Source organism: Lithobates pipiens, unplaced genomic scaffold (genome assembly GCF_037356315.1).
Source record: "Lithobates pipiens isolate NorthernLeopardFrog02 unplaced genomic scaffold, aLitPip1_a1.2 Scaffold_143, whole genome shotgun sequence".
NCBI classification, from domain to species: domain Eukaryota; kingdom Metazoa; phylum Chordata; class Amphibia; order Anura; family Ranidae; genus Lithobates; species Lithobates pipiens.
Window position 1 is genome coordinate 503,080 of NW_027507732.1, and position 20,973 is coordinate 524,052.

The 20,973-nt window shown below is 53.9% G+C and overlaps 1 protein-coding gene across 1 annotated transcript; it reads left to right on the forward strand.

Moving 5' to 3' along the window:
- The first annotated feature begins 795 nt into the window (after positions 1-795).
- LOC143981386 (long-chain-fatty-acid--CoA ligase ACSBG2-like) lies at positions 796-20,449 on the forward strand. Its single transcript, XM_077479203.1, has 12 exons — positions 796-894; positions 4,997-5,904; positions 6,592-6,860; positions 7,458-7,546; positions 7,778-7,898; positions 10,131-10,211; positions 10,436-10,579; positions 15,140-15,304; positions 15,909-16,078; positions 16,515-16,733; positions 19,569-19,750; positions 19,904-20,449. The coding sequence occupies exons 1-12, from the start codon at positions 854-856 to the stop codon at positions 19,966-19,968; spliced, it is 2,454 nt and encodes an 817-aa protein (XP_077335329.1). The 5' UTR covers positions 796-853; the 3' UTR covers positions 19,969-20,449.
- Positions 20,450-20,973: the final 524 nt, after the last annotated feature.

A 20,973-nucleotide genomic window follows, 5' to 3' on the forward strand; every position in this document is an offset into this window, starting at 1 on the left:
GGGAGGTCCCCTTTGCGGGCCTTTGCTCTGGGCAGCGGGAGGTCCCCTTTGCGGGCTTTGCTCTGGGCAGCGGGAGGTCCCTTTGCGGGCTTTGCTCTGGGCAGCGGGAGGTCCCTTTGCGGGCTTTGCTCTGGGCAGCGGGAGGTCCCCTTTGCGGGCTTTGCTCTGGGCAGCGGGAGGTCCCCTTTGCGGGCTTCTCTCTGGGCAGCTGGAGGTGATCAGATATGATATTCTATCCAATTGTTAGAAGTGGACACAAGCTTTTACGTTATGATTTGGGTGCAGCCAAAATTGTACAAGGGTTGTTGCCCCCCCTCCCCCCCCCCAGGGGGAGATTTCCCTTCACTTCCTGTCCAGAGACTCAATAGGAAGTGAGAGGAAGTCCCTTGGTTATCACCAGGACAGTTGTGCTCATCATTATTCTAGTTCCTCTTCATGGACTGTAACATTTGGCACTTATTTAGCATTTCCCACCACTGTGACACCAGGACAAGTAAATAAAATCTCCCCAATGGGGACCACAGAGGGCATTAAATCTAAAAAGGTGCCCTGATCTTCCACATGCTGTCTTGTGGCTGCCTTCAGATGCACTCAGCCTGTAGCAGTGTACTAACCCTTTGATCCTCTGAACCCAAATCCAGACTCCTGTGACAAATCCAGCCGTCTGATGAAGAACTTGGCACACTTCCCACCAGACTTTGCTCCATTGCGGTTACACTGATTTGTATTTTTTTGCTGCTCTGTAGGTTATAAATTTGGGGGGGGGGGGGGGGGGGGAAGAGAGAGAACAGAGAGAACAGGTTTCTAAACGTTCCAACAACCTGAAATTGTTTGTTTTACAGCAGAAGACCCAATGGCCTCAGCAGATCCCAATGAAGGAGACTCCACAGAGAGGTAACTAGAATGTCTGCTGGATGGGTGAAGTCTTTTCTACTGGGTGGGCAATGGGCTCTTCTACTGGTGGCTCTTCTCTTGGGAGGGTAATGGAGGGTCTGCTGAAATGGGTGTAGTCTCTTCCAGTGGAAGGGGAAATGGTGGGTCTCCTGGATGGGTGAGGGCTCTTCTCCTGGGAGGGTAATGGAGGGTCTCCTGGATGGGTGAGGGCTCTTCTCCTGGGAGGGTAATGGAGGGGTCTGCTGGATGGGTGAAGTCTCCTACTGGAAGGGTAATGGTGCATGTGCTGGATGGGTGAGGGCTCTTCTCTTGGAGGGGTAATGGAGGGTCTGCTGAATGGGTGAGGGCTCTTCTCCTGGGAGGGTAATAGAGGGTCTGCTGGATGGGTGAGGGCTCTTCTCTTGGGAGGGTAATAGAGGGTCTGCTGGATGGGTAGGGCTCTTCTCCTGGAGGTAAGAGAGGGTCTGCTGGATGGGTGAGGGCTCTTCTCCTGGGAGGGTAATGGAGGGTGTCCTGGATGGGCGAGGGCTCTTCTCCTGGGAGGGTAATTGGAGGGTCTCCTGGATGGGTGAGGGCTCTTCTCCTGGGAGGGTAATGGAGGGTGTCCTGGATGGGCGAGGGCTCTTCTCCTGGGAGGGTAATGGAGGGTCTCCTGGATGGGTGAGGGCTCTTCTCCTGGGAGGGTAATGGGAGGGTGTCCTGGATGGGCGAGGGCTCTTCTCCTGGGAGGGTAATGGAGGTTCTCCTGGATGGGTGAGGGCTCTTCTCCTGGGAGGGTAATGGAGGGTGTCCTGGATGGGCGAGGGCTCTTCTCCTGGGAGGGTAATGGAGGGTCTCCTGGATGGGTGAGGCCTCTTCTCCTGGGAGGGTAATGGAGGGTGTCCTGGATGGGCGAGGGCTCTTCTCCTGGGAGGGTAATGGAGGGTCTCCTGGATGGGTGAGGGCTCTTCTCCTGGGAGGGTAATGGAGGGTGTCCTGGATGGGCGAGGGCTCTCTCCTGGGAGGGTAATGGAGGGTCTCCTGGATGGGTGAGGGCTCTTCTCCTGGGAGGGTAATGGAGGGTGTCCTGGATGGGCGAGGGCTCTTCTCCTGGGAGGGTAATGGAGGGTCTCCTGGATGGGTGAGGGCTCTTCTCCTGGAGGGTAATGGAGGGTGTCCTGGATGGGCGAGGGCTCTTCTCCTGGGAGGGTAATGGAGGTCTCCTGGATGGGTGAGGGCTCTTCTCCTGGGAGGGTAATGGAGGGTGTCCTGGATGGGCGAGGGCTCTTCTCCTGGGAGGGTAATGGAGGGTCTCCTGGATGGGTGAGGGCTCTTCTCCTGGGAGGGTAATGGAGGGTGTCCTGGATGGGCGAGGGCTCTTCTCCTGGGAGGGTAATGGAGGGTCTCCTGGATGGGTGAGGGCTCTTCTCCTGGGAGGGTAATGGAGGGTGTCCTGGATGGGCGAGGGCTCTTCTCCTGGGAGGGTAATGGAGGGTCTCCTGGATGGGTGAGGGCTCTTCTCCTGGGAGGGTAATGGAGGGTGTCCTGGATGGGCGAGGGCTCTTCTCCTGGGAGGGTAATGGAGGGTCTCCTGGATGGGTGAGGGCTCTTCTCCTGGGAGGGTAATGGAGGGTGTCCTGGATGGGCGAGGGCTCTTCTCCTGGGAGGGTAATGGAGGGTCTCCTGGATGGGTGAGGGCTCTTCTCCTGGGAGGGTAATGGAGGGTGTCCTGGATGGGCGAGGGCTCTTCTCCTGGGAGGGTAATGGAGGGTCTCCTGGATGGGTGAGGGCTCTTCTCCTGGGAGGGTAATGGAGGGTGTCCTGGATGGGCGAGGGCTCTTCTCCTGGGAGGGTAATGGAGGGTCTCCTGGATGGGTGAGGGCTCTTCTCCTGGGAGGGTAATGGAGGGTGTCCTGGATGGGCGAGGGCTCTTCTCCTGGGAGGGTAATGGAGGGTCTCCTGGATGGGTGAGGGCTCTTCTCCTGGGAGGGTAATGGAGGGTGTCCTGGATGGGCGAGGGCTCTTCTCCTGGGAGGGTAATGGAGGGTCTCCTGGATGGGTGAGGGCTCTTCTCCTGGGAGGGTAATGGAGGGTGTCCTGGATGGGCGAGGGCTCTTCTCCTGGGAGGGTAATGGAGGGTCTCCTGGATGGGTGAGGGCTCTTCTCCTGGGAGGGTAATGGAGGGTGTCCTGGATGGGCGAGGGCTCTTCTCCTGGGAGGGTAATGGAGGGTCTCCTGGATGGGTGAGGGCTCTTCTCCTGGGAGGGTAATGGAGGGTGTCCTGGATGGGCGAGGGCTCTTCTCCTGGGAGGGTAATGGAGGGTCTCCTGGATGGGTGAGGGCTCTTCTCCTGGGAGGGTAATGGAGGGTGTCCTGGATGGGCGAGGGCTCTTCTCCTGGGAGGGTAATGGAGGGTCTCCTGGATGGGTGAGGGCTCTTCTCCTGGGAGGGTAATGGAGGGTGTCCTGGATGGGCGAGGGCTCTTCTCCTGGGAGGGTAATGGAGGGTCTCCTGGATGGGTGAGGGCTCTTCTCCTGGGAGGGTAATGGAGGGTGTCCTGGATGGGCGAGGGCTCTTCTCCTGGGAGGGTAATGGAGGGTCTCCTGGATGGGTGAGGGCTCTTCTCCTGGGAGGGTAATGGAGGGTGTCCTGGATGGGCGAGGGCTCTTCTCCTGGGAGGGTAATGGAGGGTCTCCTGGATGGGTGAGGGCTCTTCTCCTGGGAGGGTAATGGAGGGTGTCCTGGATGGGCGAGGGCTCTTCTCCTGGGAGGGTAATGGAGGGTCTCCTGGATGGGTGAGGGCTCTTCTCCTGGGAGGGTAATGGAGGGTGTCCTGGATGGGCGAGGGCTCTTCTCCTGGGAGGGTAATGGAGGGTCTCCTGGATGGGTGAGGGCTCTTCTCCTGGGAGGGTAATGGAGGGTGTCCTGGATGGGCGAGGGCTCTTCTCCTGGGAGGGTAATGGAGGGTCTCCTGGATGGGTGTAGTCTTTGATTTGCAAGAAATAGAATATTGGGTGCAATTGTGAAGGAAGTTGAGATGTTTCTCCATGAAATGCCCCTTAGAAGTGCCAATGAATTGTAGGGGTACAAAATCTGCATCTCTTCATGCGTGCAATAGATTTAGTATGTAGAGACTAAACATTTCTGGCAAGGACAAGGCTTGTGGGTGACCATGTTGGTGATATAGATATATATATATATATAATGTGTAGGTCCATGCTGTATAGCATTGATGGAGGAATCTGTTGGTGTTTTTCATTCAGGCTGAATGAAAACATTTGTATGGCGAGCTTTAGACAGTTGTCACCAGAACAGGTTCTCAGGTCTTTCTAGCTACAGCTGGATTTTGAATTTCCATCAGTCTGTCCCAGACAGAGTTGGATCTTCCCAGAGAGGATATAAGCCTGACGGGGTTCAGCCCCTCCAGACTCCAATACAGACATTTGGGCGAGGGTTAATATCCGACGAGACAACGTGATCCGGATCACTTCTGTTTAGAGACATCAATTTCACAAAGAAAATGTGGGCTGTTGGTCCTCTAGGCAGAACTGTTCCTCCACAGACCCCGATACACCATCAGCGGAGAGAGAAAATGACCACCGCCCAGTCCTCTTCCAATCCTATTTATGAAGGTCAGCAAACGTCTTATTCTAAAGCTTTTCCAAGCTCTTTAGGAACAATCCTGATCTTGTGGAATAAGGGATGTTCTGGTCACTTTATCTGGATCTTCTGGCCATTGCAGCAGTATTGTCTTGTGCCCAGTTGGAAGTAATCCAATGAAAGTTTGTAGTTTTTGGTGGCATATTTTGCTCTCTACTGTTGGAGATCAGCACGTTCTAATCATGTAATGGCTGATCCTCCGGGGAAGGTGTTGCAGGTGTGCCCAATGTCCACTGTAATTTGTCATGTGACTTGCATGTGACACTTTGATGTTGTAACTGAATGTTTCTGAAGGACCTGCCTATAGTAACCAACCAATCCACTTTCCTAATTCCAGCAAAGGATGAGACGATGAGGGCCATAGTTGTGTTAGGCACAGAAATACAGCAAACCTTCCTAACCTTCTTCTTAGGCCACTCCGGGGTTATTTGTGTTAATTTGCATTTTTTTTCTTTTAATGCAGCTTTGTGGATGTCAGCGAATGTGACTACGGGCAAGAACAGAATCCAGAGTCCTCCCAGAAAAAGTCCCCGGAGAAGGCCGACAATGAGAAATGGCCTGTACAAGCAGATGGTGAGTGTGAAGAAGGGGAGTCCTGGGAGACCGTGCCGGAGGCTGAAGGCCCAAGAAATGAGAATGAAGTAAAATCGCCTGACCCTGCAGAACCCAATCAAAATGAAAGAGATGACACATCCAGCCAGGAGGAAGACTCTCATCATCCTCATAGTTCCCCTGTCAGACAACAGGAAGGCGATGAGCCCCACCAAACCAATACGTATGAGGAAAAGAACAATCCCGAGCAGACGTGTGATGGAGACCTTGAGGAAGAAACGAGAGAACACAAGGGAATTCAGGAGACCACAACTGAACCAGAGCCTCATAAACCAGAAGGAGAAGATGGGACTCGGGAACCAGAGCCTACTAAACCAGAAGGAGATGGGGCTCTGGAACCAGAGCCTACAACACCAGAAGAGGCAGATGGGACTCTGGAACCTACTAAATCAGAGGGAGAAGATGAGACGAAGACCACAGATGTATCAGAACCTTCTAAGCCCCAGGAGGTCATGGCTGAACCACAACCTGATAACCCAGAAGATGAGGCCCAGGAGACACGGCCTGCTGAACAGGAAACCTCTGGGTTGAAACATGAAGAACTTCCAGGTGGAGAGAATGCACAACTAGAGGCAGACGAGGAGAGGAGCCCAACACAGGATGGGAGACGTGTGAAATGTCAGGAAATTACAAGGGAACCTAAAGACTATAACAAAGAAAACTCTGAAAAGGATTCCCACAATGAAGGAGACCAAGATAAATCTGAGGAATCCAAAAAGGAGCATTGTGAGGAGGCTACCACAGCACACCACCTGGAGTGTAAGCCTTAATTCTACATTTTTAACCCAAGCATTGTGGTAACCTCTAGCAGAAATACTCCAAACCAAGCTTGCTGATTGGCCTTTGCACTGCCATATGAAATAATCCTGATTTCATCTTTATGTGGGATTCGGTGTAGAGGAATCTGATATTTGTAAAGAATATGATAAATTTCTCGCACAATGATCTTTATTACTACACAGCCACCAATCAGAAATTGAGCGGCACTAGAAAACATAGAAGTGTGGGCCTACAGCTGCCCACTCTGTATCCTGGGGGGGAGCCTAGGGGAGCCCCATTCCAACCTGGAGGGGGGGGGGCTAAGGGATGACCCATTCCACCCGGGGGGGGGGGGCGCTAAGGGATGACCCATTCCGCCCTGGGGCGGGGGAGGGGACCGTGGGCCACTCCATTCCACCTCGTGCCCTGGGGGGAGCCTAGAATCGTTTCACACCCCCACACCATCCTTTACGTTCCTCCAATTTTTTTAAAAAATTTCAAACTGGCAGAGAAAAGTGATCACAACAATGTGAATAAACATCAGTGCCTTTTCCTGGATCTTTCCATTTGTAAATGATGGCCTGTGATCAGTTTGGGGTGAAGTAAACTCCGTATCGATTGGTGATTCTCCTTGATTACTTATTCATGGCAGGAAACTATAAATTGTCTTTGTATTGTGTGTTGCAGCTCTGAGGCAGGGGCAAACAAGTGGCAAACATCTGGCCCCCGCGGAGTCCCTCTGGACAGCACACAGGAACAGCGCCGTCACCCTGAGGATGGAAGGATCTGGAACTGCATCCATCCGCCCCCTTACTGTGCCGGAGTTCTTCTCGCAGGCAGTGATGGAGTTCGGCAAGCAGACGGCGCTGTGTATGTGGACGGGTGACGGCTGGGAGAAAATGACTTACCTGCAGTATCAGAAGCAGTGCTGGATGGTGGCCAGAGGGCTCCTCAGGGTAAGAGAAATGGCTCCCTGTAGAGCAATGGCTCTCTGGGGGGTGCATGGTGTAAGTTTAATGCAAGTTGTGTATCGTGCCTAATAGCCCTTTTCCCCAACAGGCATATGCTTAAGGCACATAAGGTTTCTTGGGTATGGAGCGTGGGAAAGAGTCCTTTGGGTGTGGGGCGAGGGGATGCGGCGGGTCCTTGGGGGTGGGGCGAGGGGATGCGGCGGGTCCCTGGGGGTGGGGCGAGGGGATGCGGCGGGTCCCTGGCGGTGGGGCGAGGGGATGCGTCGGGCCCTTGGGTGTGGGGGGCCAGAGGATGCGGCGGGCCCTTGGGTGTGGGGGGCCAGAGGATGCGGCGGGCCCTTGGGTGTGGGGGGCCAGAGGATGCGGCGGGCCCTTGGGTGTGGGGGGCCAGAGGATGCGGCGGGCCCTTGGGTGTGGGGGGCCAGAGGATGTGCTGGGACGTGTTCAGGATTTCTTGGGTGTGGGAGGTCATGAAGGGTTTTAGGGTATACATGGTAGTTGACCACTAGGTGGTAAGTCTGCAGATCTCTGTATGAAATGTGGTACAGCATAAGACATCTTGCACTGTGTTCTGTGTTGTAGTTGGGCCTGGCTCGGTTCTGTGGGGTTCTGATCCTGGGACAAAGCTCTCCTCAATGGTTCATCGCTCAGATTGGAGCCATCATGGCCGGGTAAGACATTGACAAGGCATAGTACTTCGTGGGGGTGTGCTGTCCAATCTGAGAACTGCAGGGGTGGGGATTGAGAACTAGGGGGTGTAGCACAAAACAGAAAACATCCTGGCTGTGACCCCATTGGCTCCCTGGGGATGGAGATTACAGCCAATCGGTATATGGAGGTGAAATTGTAAATGCTCGGGGGGTCACACTTGCTGTGTAACGTTCCTCTCCTCTCCTCTATAGGGGTGTGGCGGTCGGTGTTGACCCATCATGCACTGGGTTGTTTTGCCTTGGTGCAGCTCTGGACTCCCAGGCTCAGGTAGTGATGGTGCAGAATGGTCAGCAGCTACAGAAGATCCTGGAGGTGAGTGAGCAGCAGATATAATTTCTGTCCCCTCCTGTAAGCTTGGTTCATGTGTAAGACTGACAGGACTGTGCAAAACTATTATCGGCTCAGCTGTCACCCTTGTCTTGGTGGGAGTTCTGCTTTACAGGAGCATGGAGAGCTAGTATAAAGACAGACTGAGGTGTTGTAATTGTGCGGAAGACCTATTTAAAGAACACAAATAGTTGTCCCAAGTCTGGCAGGGCAATTGGATCTGAATCCATGGTTTCCAACACAGGTTTTCTGTAGAGTTCTGCCACAGATTCCTCAGTACTGTCTTGAGTCAGTGTAAGTTGGCGTCTGGGGGTCGGAGGTCAGGGTTGGAGGCGTCTGGGGGTCGGAGGTCAGGGTTGGAGGCGTCTGGGGGTCGGAGGTCAGGGTTGGAGGCGTCTGGGGGTCGGAGGTCAGGGTTGGAGGCTTCTGGGGGTCGGAGGTCAGGGTTGGAGGCGTCTGGGGGTCGGAGGTCAGGGTTGGAGGCGTCTGGGGGTCGGAGGTCAGGGTTGGAGGCGTCTGGGGGTCGGAGGTCAGGGTTGGAGGCGTCTGGGGGTCGGAGGTCAGGGTTGGAGGCGTCTGTATGGAGGGGTCTGTAAAATGTCACGAGTACAGGGTTGGTGTCTTTACTGTGGGATCAGATGTCAGGATTGGAAGCCTCTATATGGAATGGTTAGAGGTCAGTGTTGCAGGAGCCACTATGCTGAGGGAGGCCAGGGTTGGGGGAGCCTGTATGGTGGAGTGAGGCCAGGGTTGGAGGAGCCTGTATATGGTGAGTGAGGCCAGGGTTGGGGGAGCCTGTATATGGTGAGTGAGGCCAGGGTTGAGGGAGCCTGTATATGGTGGGGTGAGGCCAGGGTTGGGGGAGCCTGTATATGGTGAGTGAGGCCAGGGTTGGAGGAGCCTGTATATGGTGAGTGAGGCCAGGGTTGGGGGAGCCTGTATATGGTGAGTGAGGCCAGGGTTGGAGGAGCCTGTATATGGTGAGTGAGGCCAGGGTTGGAGGAGCCTGTATATGGTGGAGTGAGGCCAGGGTTGGGGGAGCCTGTATATGGTGAGTGAGGCCAGGGTTGGAGGAGCCTGTATATGGTGAGTGAGGCCAGGGTTGGAGGAGCCTGTATATGGTGAGTGAGGCCAGGGTTGGAGGAGCCTGTATATGGTGAGTGAGGCCAGGTTTGGGGGAGGCTGTATGGTGGAGTGAGGCCAGGGTTGGGGGAGGCTGTATGGTGGAGAGGCCAGGGTTGGGGGAGGCTGTATGGTGGAGTGAGGCCAGGGTTGGGGGAGGCTGTATGGTGGAGTGAGGCCAGGGTTGGGGGAGGCTGTATGGTGGAGTGAGGCCAGGGTTGGGGGAGGCTGTATGGTGGAGTGAGGCCAGGGTTGGGGGAGGCTGTATGGTGGAGTGAGGCCAGGGTTGGGGGAGGCTGTATGGTGGAGTGAGGCCAGGGTTGGGGGAGGCTGTATGGTGGAGTGAGGCCAGGGTTGGGGGAGGCTGTATGGTGGAGTGAGGCCAGGGTTGGGGGAGGCTGTATATGGTGGAGTGAGGCCAGGGTTGGGGGAGCCTGTATATGGTGGGGGGAGGCCAGGGTTGGAGGAGCCTGTATATGGTGGAGTGAGGCCAGGGTTGGGGGAGCCTGTATATGGTGGGGTGAGGCCAGGGTTGGAGGAGCCTGTATATGGTTGGGTGAGGCCAGGGTTGGAGGAGCCTGTATATGGTTGGGTGAGGCCAGGGTTGGGGGAGCCTGTATATGGTGGGGTGAGGCCAGGGTTGGGGGAGCCTGTATATGGTGGGGTGAGGCCAGGGTTGGGGGAGCCTGTATATGGTGGGGTCAGAGGGCAGGCTTGGTGGCGCCTGTATATGGTGGGGTCAGAGGGCAGGCTTGGTGGCGCCTGTATATGGTGGGGTCAGAGGGCAGGCTTGGTGGCGCCTGTATATGGTGGGGTCAGAGGGCAGGGTTGGAGGAGCCTGTATATGGTGGGGTCAGAGGGCAGGGTTGGAGGAGCCTGTATATGGTGGGGTCAGAGGACAGGCTTGGTGGTTTCTGTCCTGTTGGGGTCAGAGGGCAGGCTTGGTGGCTTATGTACGATTGGAGGTCAGGGTAGGTTCTACCATTAATCGCAGAGCAGCAATCGGTGTTCTCTACAAACTCTCCACCACCATGAGGTCCTGGTAGAAGTAGGAGGATATACAGGGGTAGCTGACCAATCGCATTCATTTTCCAGGTACGAGAGAGGCTGTCAGGGCTGAAAGCGATCGTGCAGTGGGAAGGACAGGTGGAGGGATCTCATCCTATGATTTACACAGTGAGTCATCTCAGTCCTGTCTTCTCGTTCTCTCCATCCTTCCCATGTGTGTTCTCAGTCTTCTCACCCTCTCCATGTCGGTCCTCTGTCTTCTCACCCTCTCCACGTCTGGCCTGCTCTGTCTTCTCACCCTCTCCACGTCTGGCCTCCTGTGTCTTCTCGCCCTCTCCACGTCTGGCCTCCTCTGTCTTCTCACCCCATCCTCTTGGTCCATCTATTTTCAGTGGGAGCAGCTGATGGACCTGGGCTCAGAAGCTGAGGAATCCCATCTTTATCAGGTCATATGGCAGCAAAGAGCCAACCAGTGCTGCGCCGTGGTATATGAGAATGCCACCGAGCCGAAGGGAATCCTTCTCAGCCATGACAATGTAAGACCTCCAATGACCTCATTTTATGGGTGATGTTAAAGTGGAACTCTGGACACAATAAAGTCCATATATGATGGAGTCTATGAAGAGCATAACGGCGATCGTTGTTTTTCGGAGTACCCCTGTAACATTGTCGTTACCTGTTGATTCTGCCAGGAGGTCCAGTGTAAACAGTCCAGCAGCAATGACTTTTACAATAAGTCCCAATCTCAGCTGTCGGTCATCCAGCGGGGGGGGCGGGGCTTCAGCTGCCAGGGATTTGGACCTAGCACAGTGGCTGTAGTTCAGTGGAAGGTGACCACACCATACTGGTGGTCACCTTGTTGGAGAGCAGACACTGGAGGCATTTACAGGGAATTCTTAATTTCCATCCATCTAAAATTTACACCTTTAGGAGGAGAGATTTCCAAGGGTCATAATTGGTTTTTTGGAAATGATCTCCAATCCTAATTTGGGGGGAGATTCATTCAATGAATCTCACATTGTTTCTTGGTATCTTTCATTGTATCTTTCTCTTTAGAATTGTAGTCGTATCGTTGGCCCCTGGCTTTCGTAGCGTCGGCCCCTGGCTTTCGTAGCGTCGGCCCCTGGCTTTCGTAGCGTCGGCCCCTGGCTTTCGTAGCGTCGGCCCCTGGCTTTCGTAGGGTTTGCCCATGGCTTCCGTAGGGTTTGCCCATGGCTTCCGTAGGGTTTGCCCATGGCTTCCGTAGGGTTTGCCCATGGCTTCCGTAGGGTTTGCCCATGGCTTCCGTAGGGTTTGCCCATGGCTTCCGTAGGGTTTGCCCATGGCTTCCGTAGGGTTTGCCCATGGCTTCCGTAGCGTGGGCCCCTGGCTTCCGTAGCGTGGGCCCCTGGCTTCCGTAGCGTGGGCCCCTGGCTTCCGTAGCGTGGGCCCCTGGCTTCCGTAGCGTGGGCCCCTGGCTTCCGTAGCGTGGGCCCCTGGCTTCCGTAGCGTGGGCCCCTGGCTTCCGTAGCGTGGGCCCCTGGCTTCCGTAGCGTGGGCCCCTGGCTTCCGTAGCGTGGGCCCCTGGCTTCCGTAGCGTCTAATCATTATCGCTCCATTGTATCCATACTTGTTCAAAGATTACAGTATCTGTCACATTTATTTCTCCTACAATAAACCTCATATAACATTGTGTAAAGGTTTGTTGTAAAGTTGACCCATGTAGCAAGGTCCCGGGCCCCAGGGGGGCAAATGGTGACCTCAAGGGTTAGGGAAAGCTGACATCATTCCTTGTAGAATGGGTTACCACTTTTCAAGCATGGTGGGTGAGATGCAAGAAGAAATGATGGGTGTGTAGTAAGGTCCCTGGCCTCCTTCGGCCGGAGAACCTCCGGGGCCAGAGATAGCTGACATCCTTCTGTATATGGTGGGTTGTTAAGCATAGTGGGTGCAAAGCTGTTAGAACTTTGTGAGAGAGGATTAGGGCCAGGACACCCTTAGGAGACTTCAACAGAACAGCCATGCAGAGAAAAGCATCCAGGAGGACACCACATCTCCATGTGTAGGAATGCGGTCTCCTATGTCAACAGTTTAACAGTTCCTTCACTTCCACTACAATCACTTCTTGTAGTTCTTCAGATCACTGAGCTCCCGGTCTCTCACTAGACCCCCTCATTCACTGCCACTGAATCCCTGGAGCTCCTCCAATCTTCAGTGGTATCTCCTCAAGTGTCGCCCCCGCCTCTCTGCAGGGTCCCTAGATTGGCACTCCAGATACTTCTCAGGGTTCCCTGGTGACCTCCTCGGTCCCTGGCTTGACACACAAGGCTGCTCTACAAGCGTCACCTTTGTTAGGTCCCTGGCTTGATCACCACCTGAAGTTCCCAGATTCTTCACTATCCCCGGTTGGTGAGAATTCTGCTCCAGTACTTCAGCTACTCACTGTGGTCCCTGGTAACAAGGTGATGGGTGGCGACAGCTTCCCTTCTACCTCCGACCACGACAGGTTCTTCGGCTGCCAAAACCTGTCACTTCTCGGACTACATGGCCCAATCCCAACCCTGCGCTGCTCTCTTGCTTCTGGATAGGCCCTCAGACAGCCTAGCAGCCAGATGTCTCCGGGATAGGCCCAATTTCTGGTCTGGCAGCCTGGGCAATACAACACGTGTCCACCCAGACAGCCATCCAGGTGGGGCAGAACCCCGATCACCTGACTCCACCCAAATAGGCTCTTGCAGCAGGCCAAGGGACTAAAAACTCCTGCCAATTGGCTGAGACACCCCATCCATTCATGATCTGACCTTGCTAAGCCCCTGTCAATCTAATGTCACCAGCTACAGTGCCACCTAGTGACAGAAGGGAAAAGGTGCCGTAATTCCAGAATTTAGGGAGGAATCAATTGATCTCGAACAACTAACCAACCAGGATAATTACCTCCTGGCAAACTAAATTGGCAACCCCGTCTAAACCCCAGGTTGCTACACCCATTAAACCGGCGTTCTCTGCTGGCTCCTCCCTCTTTCAGAATTTCTAAGCCGTGTTTATTTTTTTTCTGCTGCCCCGCAGTACTTGCTGGCAGAGGTGAGAATTACATGGAGACCCTGATGTCAATAGAGGATGTTCTGCTGAAGGATGCATGTGCTGGGACATTCCTCGCGCACATACATGATGCGTCTCTTCTGGTGTTTGGGAAGTGGCAGAGGCTGATATGGGGGCATTCCTGCACATGTAGAGCCCCATGGCATGTCTACACAAGGATCCAGGTACCAGAAACCAGCGACAAGCATGAGAAATCCTCTACCCAATCTCTGCCAGTTCCCAAATGGTGACTTGTGCAGGATGTTTGAAGATGGTGGCATGGAAGAGAAGCAGCAGGAGGAGACTTTCCCCTGGGGGGGGGGGGGGTGTCCCCCCATTAGGAGCCTGGCCGATGAATTCCTCTGCAGTCCTGATACAATGAGATGAAGTATACAAGGAGGATACAATGTAGTCATGATACAATGGTATGGATACAATGACGAGGGCAACGATAAAATACCATGATGGATACAATGTCAGGGGTAACAATGATACCATGGGGATACAATGTCTGGTATATAGATGATACCATGGGGATACAATGTCGGGGTAATGATACCATGGGGATACAATGTCAGTGGTGTATCGATACCGTGGGGATGCAATGGCGGGGGGTATATCGATGATACCATGGGGATGCAATGCGGGGGGTATATCGATGATACCGTGGGGATGCAATGGCGGGGGGTATATCGATGATACCGCGGGGATGCAATGGCGGGGGGTATATCGATGATACCGCGGGGATGCAATGGCGGGGGGTATATCGATGATACCGTGGGGATGCAATGCGGGGGGTATATCGATGATACCATGGGGATGCAATGCGGGGGGTATATCGATGATACCGTGGGGATGCAATGGCGGGGGGTATATCGATGATACCGCGGGGATGCAATGGCGGGGGGTATATCGATGATACCGCGGGGATGCAATGGCGGTGGGTATATCGATGATACCGCGGGGATGCAATGGCGGGGGGTATATCGATGATACCGCGGGGATGCAATGGCGGGGGGTATATCGATGATACCGCGGGGATGCAATGGCGGGGGGTATATCGATGATACCGCGGGGATGCAATGGCGGGGGGTATATCGATGATACCGCGGGGATGCAATGTCGGGGGTATATCGATGATACCGCGGGGATGCAATGGCGGGGGGTATATCGATGATACCGCGGGGATGCAATGGCGGGGGGTATATCGATGATACCGCGGGGATGCAATGGCGGTGGGTATATCGATGATACCGCGGGGATGCAATGGCGGTGGGGTATATCGATGATACCGCGGGGATGCAATGGCGGTGGGTATATCGATGATACCGCGGGGATGCAATGGCGGTGGGTATATCGATGATACCGCGGGGATGCAATGGCGGGGGTATATCGATGATACCGCGGGGATGCAAAGTCGGGGGTATATCGATGATACCGCGGGGATGCAATGTCGGGGGTATATCGATGATACCGCGGGGATGCAATGGCGGGGGGTATATCGATGATACCGCGGGGATGCAAAGGCGGGGGTATATCAATAACGCGGGGATGCAATGGCGGGGGGTATATCGATGATACCGCGGGGATGCAAAGGCGGGGGGTATATCGATAACGCGGGGATGCAATGTCAGGGGTAACAATGTAGCGATATCCCTTTAGAAGTAGATTGCCAGGTTTCATGTTCCATGTTTCTGGTGATCTTTATATCCAGATTTCCATGCACTTTCAGGAAACCTTTCAGCATATGGTGCCAATCTCCTGGCTTCCCTTATAGAAGGGCTCAGACTTTCTGGATGTGATCATTGGTGATGGGAGAGAAATATCTGCTTGGGGTACAGATGTGGGTTTTATTTGTATGGCACAGTGCCAGATGTACATTTATATACATAGAACATACAAGGATGATCATTTTACTCTGAGGATGAAGGACCTGATCGGAGCACCTCAGTTCCAGCCAGTAATGCTCTACAGATGGCACAGGGGGGAATTGTGGGGTCATTCCACCATCTTGACTCTGGAATATCTTCTTTCTGCAGGTGACCTGGACGTGTTGGGTGATGGCGAAGTCGCTGGGTCTGGGGTCAGAAGAGCGGGTGGTCAGTTATTTGCCCCTAAATCACATGACTGTCCAAATGTTTGACCTGTGGCTGCCCCTCTGTTGTGGGGGCCAGACTTACTTCACCAGGGCCAAAGACCCCCAGGTAACCACCAATGGAGGCTTTACTGAGAGATTGGTTCCTGGATTATGGGGCCTCCCCTATACCAACTGGAATTTAGGGGGGGGTCACAAGGCAGGACTGGGGACACGGGAGATGAAGAAAGGGGATGTTCCCACATAATGGCTGTGGAAAGGAGGGTTCCCTCCGAGAGGCTGGAGAAAAGGGGGTGTCATGTATCAGAACTAGAGACAGAGGGGTGCCCCACAGAGGCTGGGGGGAGGGTGCACTCCCATATATACATGTGCTTGAGAAGGGGGGGAATTTGAATAGAGATTTGGAAAATGGGGGGACCCCACATACATGAGCTTGGCTAGATATACAGGTCTGTCAAAACGACAGTTCCTGAAAGCCAGACGGTGTTCGTGTATAGGAGTCGTCCGCCCCCCCCCCCCCCCCCCCCCACAGGGGCAACAGCATAGAGAGACTAAGGAAAAGAGGTCCACATACAGGAGCACAGTGTAAAGGGGGCCTCCACTCTCCAGGAATACTGACTGTTGTGATATTTTATAGAATATGGTCCTAACAATGTCCGATTCAGATCTTGGCTCGTTATGGAAGAACTCCACTCAGACTGTTGTGTTCACAGGGGTCAATCCTATCAACGCTGAAAGCTGTGCACCCCACCTATTTTCTGGGGTTCCCTCAGTTCTGGGAGAAGGTGAGGAGGAAGTGGATATTGGCAGCCAGGAAGATGAATCCTCTACAGAAGAAGATCCTCCGTTGGGCCAGAGGAATGGGTCTACAGGCCAGCAGAAGGTGAGCGATTCCAGGGAAAGGAGAGCCGAGACTCCCCCACCCCCCCCTCTCTGCACCCGGTCTGTAGGAGGCTAATAAGGACTTGTGACCGGCTTGTATGAGGGGATCCAGGCTGGAGGACAGCCAGGGTTTCTTATAGAGATGGTAATGCCAAGGTCCCTGGCCACAGCATAGGGCAGTGATGGAGAACCTCGGCACCCCAGATGTTTTGGAACTACATTTCCCATGATGCTCATGCACTCTGCAATGAAGTTTAGCTCATGGGAAATGTAGTTCCAAAACATCTGGGGTGCCGAGGTTTGCCATCACTGGCATAGGGCGTCATACAATGTACAGACTGGGTGAAATTCCCTGATTTGATGGTAATAAGCTGAATGTATTGGGCACATATATTGTGATGTTGGCTCTTCCATCTGATTGGTGCTCTTCATTGCAGGCTGGGCCCTCAGCCCTGGGGGTACTCCCTCGCTGAACATCTGGTCTTCCATCCTGCCCACCAGGCTCTGGGGTTGGATCGCTGTGTGCGCTGCTATATGGGAACTGAGCCAGTCACCCAGGAGGTGGTGGAGTATTACAGGAGTCTGGGGCTGGAATTACTGGAAGTGTACGGCATGAATGAAACCAGCGGAGTGCACAGCCTGGCACTGCCAGGAAGGTGAGTCCTACAGACAGAATATGGAGACCACCGATAGGACAGAGGTGGGCAAGATGCACACTATGGAGGCCACCTATAGGGCAGTAGAGGTGGCTGAAATAAAGACTGTGTATTTCATCTATAGGACATGTAGAGGGGTAGTCTAGTTGTAGACTATGGAGGTCACCTATAGGATGGTGGAGGCTGACAAGTGGAGAATATGGGGATCACACTGGGGATGGTAGAGGTGTCCAAGCTGAAGAATATGAAGACCACCTGTAGAAATGGCCCAATTAGAGAACATGGAGACAATATATAGGATGGTTGAAGTGTCCAAGCTGCAGAATTTGGAGACCACTATAGAAGGGGGAAGCCAAGTTGCAGACTATGAAGATCACCTGCAGAATACGGACACCATCTAGACCAGTGATGGCAAACCTTGGCACCCCAGATGTTTTGGAACTACATTTCCCATGATGCTCCACTACACTGCAGAGTGCATGAGCATCATGGGAAATGTAGTTCCAAAACATCTGGGGTGCCAAGGTTCGCCGTCACTGATCTAGACGACATTAGAGATGACCGAGCTGCAATCTACTCTGAGAAAGATGGCAGAGCACTGCTATAGTACATCTTCATTTCTGCAGCCTGTCCTTCCTCTTCTCCAAGACCCTCCATCATATGAAGACTGTTCCACCTCTCTTCCCCTCAGAGGGGACAGTATATAATGTCCCCCTCCTACTTTGTCATGAGGACTGTTCCATCCCTCACCTGGACCCTCCATCATATGAAGACTGTTCTACCTCTCCCCTTCCTAGAGGGACAATATAATGTTCCTATTATAGCAAGGTCCTGAGCCCCCAGAGGCCTAATGGTGACCTCCAGAGTTGGGGACAGCTGACATCCTATGAAGAGTGGGTTAACAAGGCATAGTGGGTGTAATTGAAGGTAGATTGGTGGGCGTCAGAAATTTCTTGAATGCCAAGAAATTTTGTCTCTTGAACAGAACTGTGGGAGGAGAGGGTTAGGGCCAGGACACCCTTGTGCAATGTTAACTGGCAGACTCCGAGACTTCTATAGGCAGGCAGTCATGCAGGGAAAGGCAACCAGCCGCACACCACATCTGCATGAGTAGGACCGCTGTCTCCTACAGCAATAATCTTGTAACCGTTTCCAACAAAGGTTGCAACGCCTTCACTTCTGCAACTTCCTACTGTAGATCTTCACTCAGCTGAGCTCCCAGTCTTATCACACGTACTGGCCCACCGGATCTCCTAAACTCTTCCAATCTTCTCACTCAGTATCTTCCTCGAGCATCCCTAGCTTGGCCCTCACAGATACTCCTCAAGTGTCACCCCACTGGCCTGCTCGGTCCCTGGCTGGACACCCAAGACTGCTCTGGAAAGGTCGCCTCTGCTGGTTGGGTCCCTTACTTGGCACTTGCTGAAGTTTTCTGATTCTTCACTGTCCCCGGTTGGTGAGAATACTGCTCCGGGACTTCAGTTACTCAGTGGTCCCTGGTAACGAGGTGGATGGTCCCTTAGTGGTGACGGGTTCTCCTCTACCTCCGACCACGACGGGGTTCTCCTCTACCTCCGACCACGACGGGGTTCTCCTCTACCTCCGACCACGACGGGGTTCTCCTCTACCTCCGACCACGACGGGGTTCTCCTCTACCTCCCGACCACGACGGGGTTCTCCTCTACCCTCCCCGACCACGACGGGGTTCTCCTCTACCCTCCCCGACCACGACGGGGTTCTCCTCTACCCTCCCCGACCACGACGGGGTTCTCCTCTACCCTCCCCGACCACGACGGGGTTCTCCTCTACCCTCCCCGACCACGACGGGGTTCTCCTCTACCCTCCCCGACCACGACGGGGTTCTCCTCTACCCTCCCCGACCACGACGGGGTTCTCCTCTACCCTCCCCGACCACGACGGGGTTCTCCGGGCCCGGCAGAACTGTTACTTCTGGTTGGACTGCAAGCCACAATACCAACCCTGCCCTGCTCTCTTGCTTCTGGATAGGTCCTCACAGTCTAGCAGCCAGATTGTCCCCGGGATAGGTCCAATCTAGTGGTCCCTGGTAACGAGGTGGATTGTCTAGTGGTCCCTGGTAACGAGGTGGATTGTCCCCGGGATAGGTCCAATCTAGTGGTCCCTGGTAATGAGGTGGATTGTCCCCGGGATAGGTCCAATCTAGCGGTCCCTGGTAATGAGGTGGATTGTCCCCGGGATAGGTCCAATCTAGTGGTCCCTGGTAATGAGGTGGATTGTCCCCGGGATAGGTCCAATCTAGCGGTCCCTGGTAATGAGGTGGATTGTCCCCGGGATAGGTCCAATCTAGCAGCCCAGGCAGTACAACACATGTCCACCCAAACAGCCGTCCAGATGGCACAGAACCCCGATCACCCGACTCCACCCATAGGCTCTCCCAGCAGGCCAAGGGATTTAAGATCCCTGCTCATTGGCTGAGATGCCCCATCTATTCCTAATCGGTCCTTGCAATGCCCTTGTCTTATCTAATGTCACCAGATACAGCCCCACCTAGTGACAGAAGAGAGAAGTGCAGCAATTCCAGAATTGGGGTGAAATCTATTGACCCAACAATTGGCCAAGGCAACTATCACTTGGCAAATGTAATGGCACCCCTGTCTAACCTTCAGGGTTTTACATGGTCCATGAACCTTCTGTCATTGCTCTCCTCCCTGAAGGGACAATGACCCTCCCCAGGACCTTCCCTCATAGGAGGACTGATTATTCCTTCTCTCCCCGAAGGGCCAATAGAACGTCCCTCTCCTGGATCTTCTGCCGTTCCGTGGTAGGACAATATAATGGACTTTATTCTCTCTGTAGGACCTCCGAGGAGCTCTCGGGGTGCAGAAGCCACGTGTTGCCTACAGGAGAATGGAGGGTTTGGGGGCGTCACATCTGCATGGGGTACACTGGGAGCGAGGAGAGGACCAGACGGGTGATGGATGAAGATGACTGGTTCATCACTGCGGACCTGGAGAGGAGAGACCAGGAGGATGAGGAAGGTGAGGAGGATATGTCGGAGCTATATACTGTGAATGTATTGGTGTATGACTGTGGGGGAGGGGACATTAGAGTGTAAGCTCCTCTGGTGTAGTGTGTAAGGCACTCTGGTATAGGTGGTTGTGATATATAATGGATGGTATTTGTCTCCTCAGGATGTGGCATGGGACAGGAGAAGATTCGGAGGAGGGAGGACGCGGGTCTCTATATGGAGCTGTGATCCCTATGGTGGCGGGGGGGGTGGAGCTTCGCATCTCCCGCTTCATGTTCTGTTCTCATTGGTCCATTTTGGTTCATCTTTTTACTGATATTTTGTATTTGTTCCTCTATGTATGTGGGTGTTTGGTGATATTTGGGGATTGGTTCTCCCTGGCAGGAGCTTCCATGTATCTCTAAGCCCCTCCCCCTGTACATTCTCCCCTCCCCCATCTCGTTAATAATAATAAATTATATAAAAAAGTTTTTCTGATCCCTTCTCTCCTCCAGTACTGTAGATGCCTGTCCATCGGTCATGCGTTCTGCCTCCACTAGATGGCAGCATTGTAGCAGTGATGGCGCGTTCAGCGGAGGTGAAGAGTGCGCGATGTCAGGGGATCGCTCTGATTGGTCCTTCTCTGACGTTCTGTGTAATTGATCTCCCCTGACCTTGTACTGTCATAGCTGTAGGGATGTGACTTCCAATAAATATTTAATGATCAGGATTGGTTTGGGAATATCTGTCCATCTGATGTACATCTCCACCCAAATAATTGTTTTATTTCTCATTTTGGGAGGAGCGTTGAGGGGGGGGCCCCCTCCCAGGAGGTCCGTGTCCTTGGGGGGGCGGGGATTCTATTTCTCTGAGGGCTGATCGGTGACAACACTCTCAGATTTCTCTCACTTCCTGTTGTGTCTCCAGGACAGGAAGTGACCTCTGCAGATTTAGGACTGTTCCATACTCCACATGCAGGTCTCTGGGGGGGGGGGGGGGGGGATCTGAAATGGTTGATGAACACTGTCAATGTTACTGTGGGGGAGGGTCCAGAAGTAGATCACCTATTTCTCATGGGGGGGGGTCTGGTGATCTCTGTACAGAAATGGGGGTTCGGGAGTCTAGAAGTTACCCCTGTTTCTCACATTTGGGGGGGGGGGGGTCTCGGTCATAGAATACCTGTTTCTCATGGTGGGGGCTGGTCTGGATGTCTCTGGCGAGCGGACTATTTGTCTTCCCATGGGGGGGGTCTCG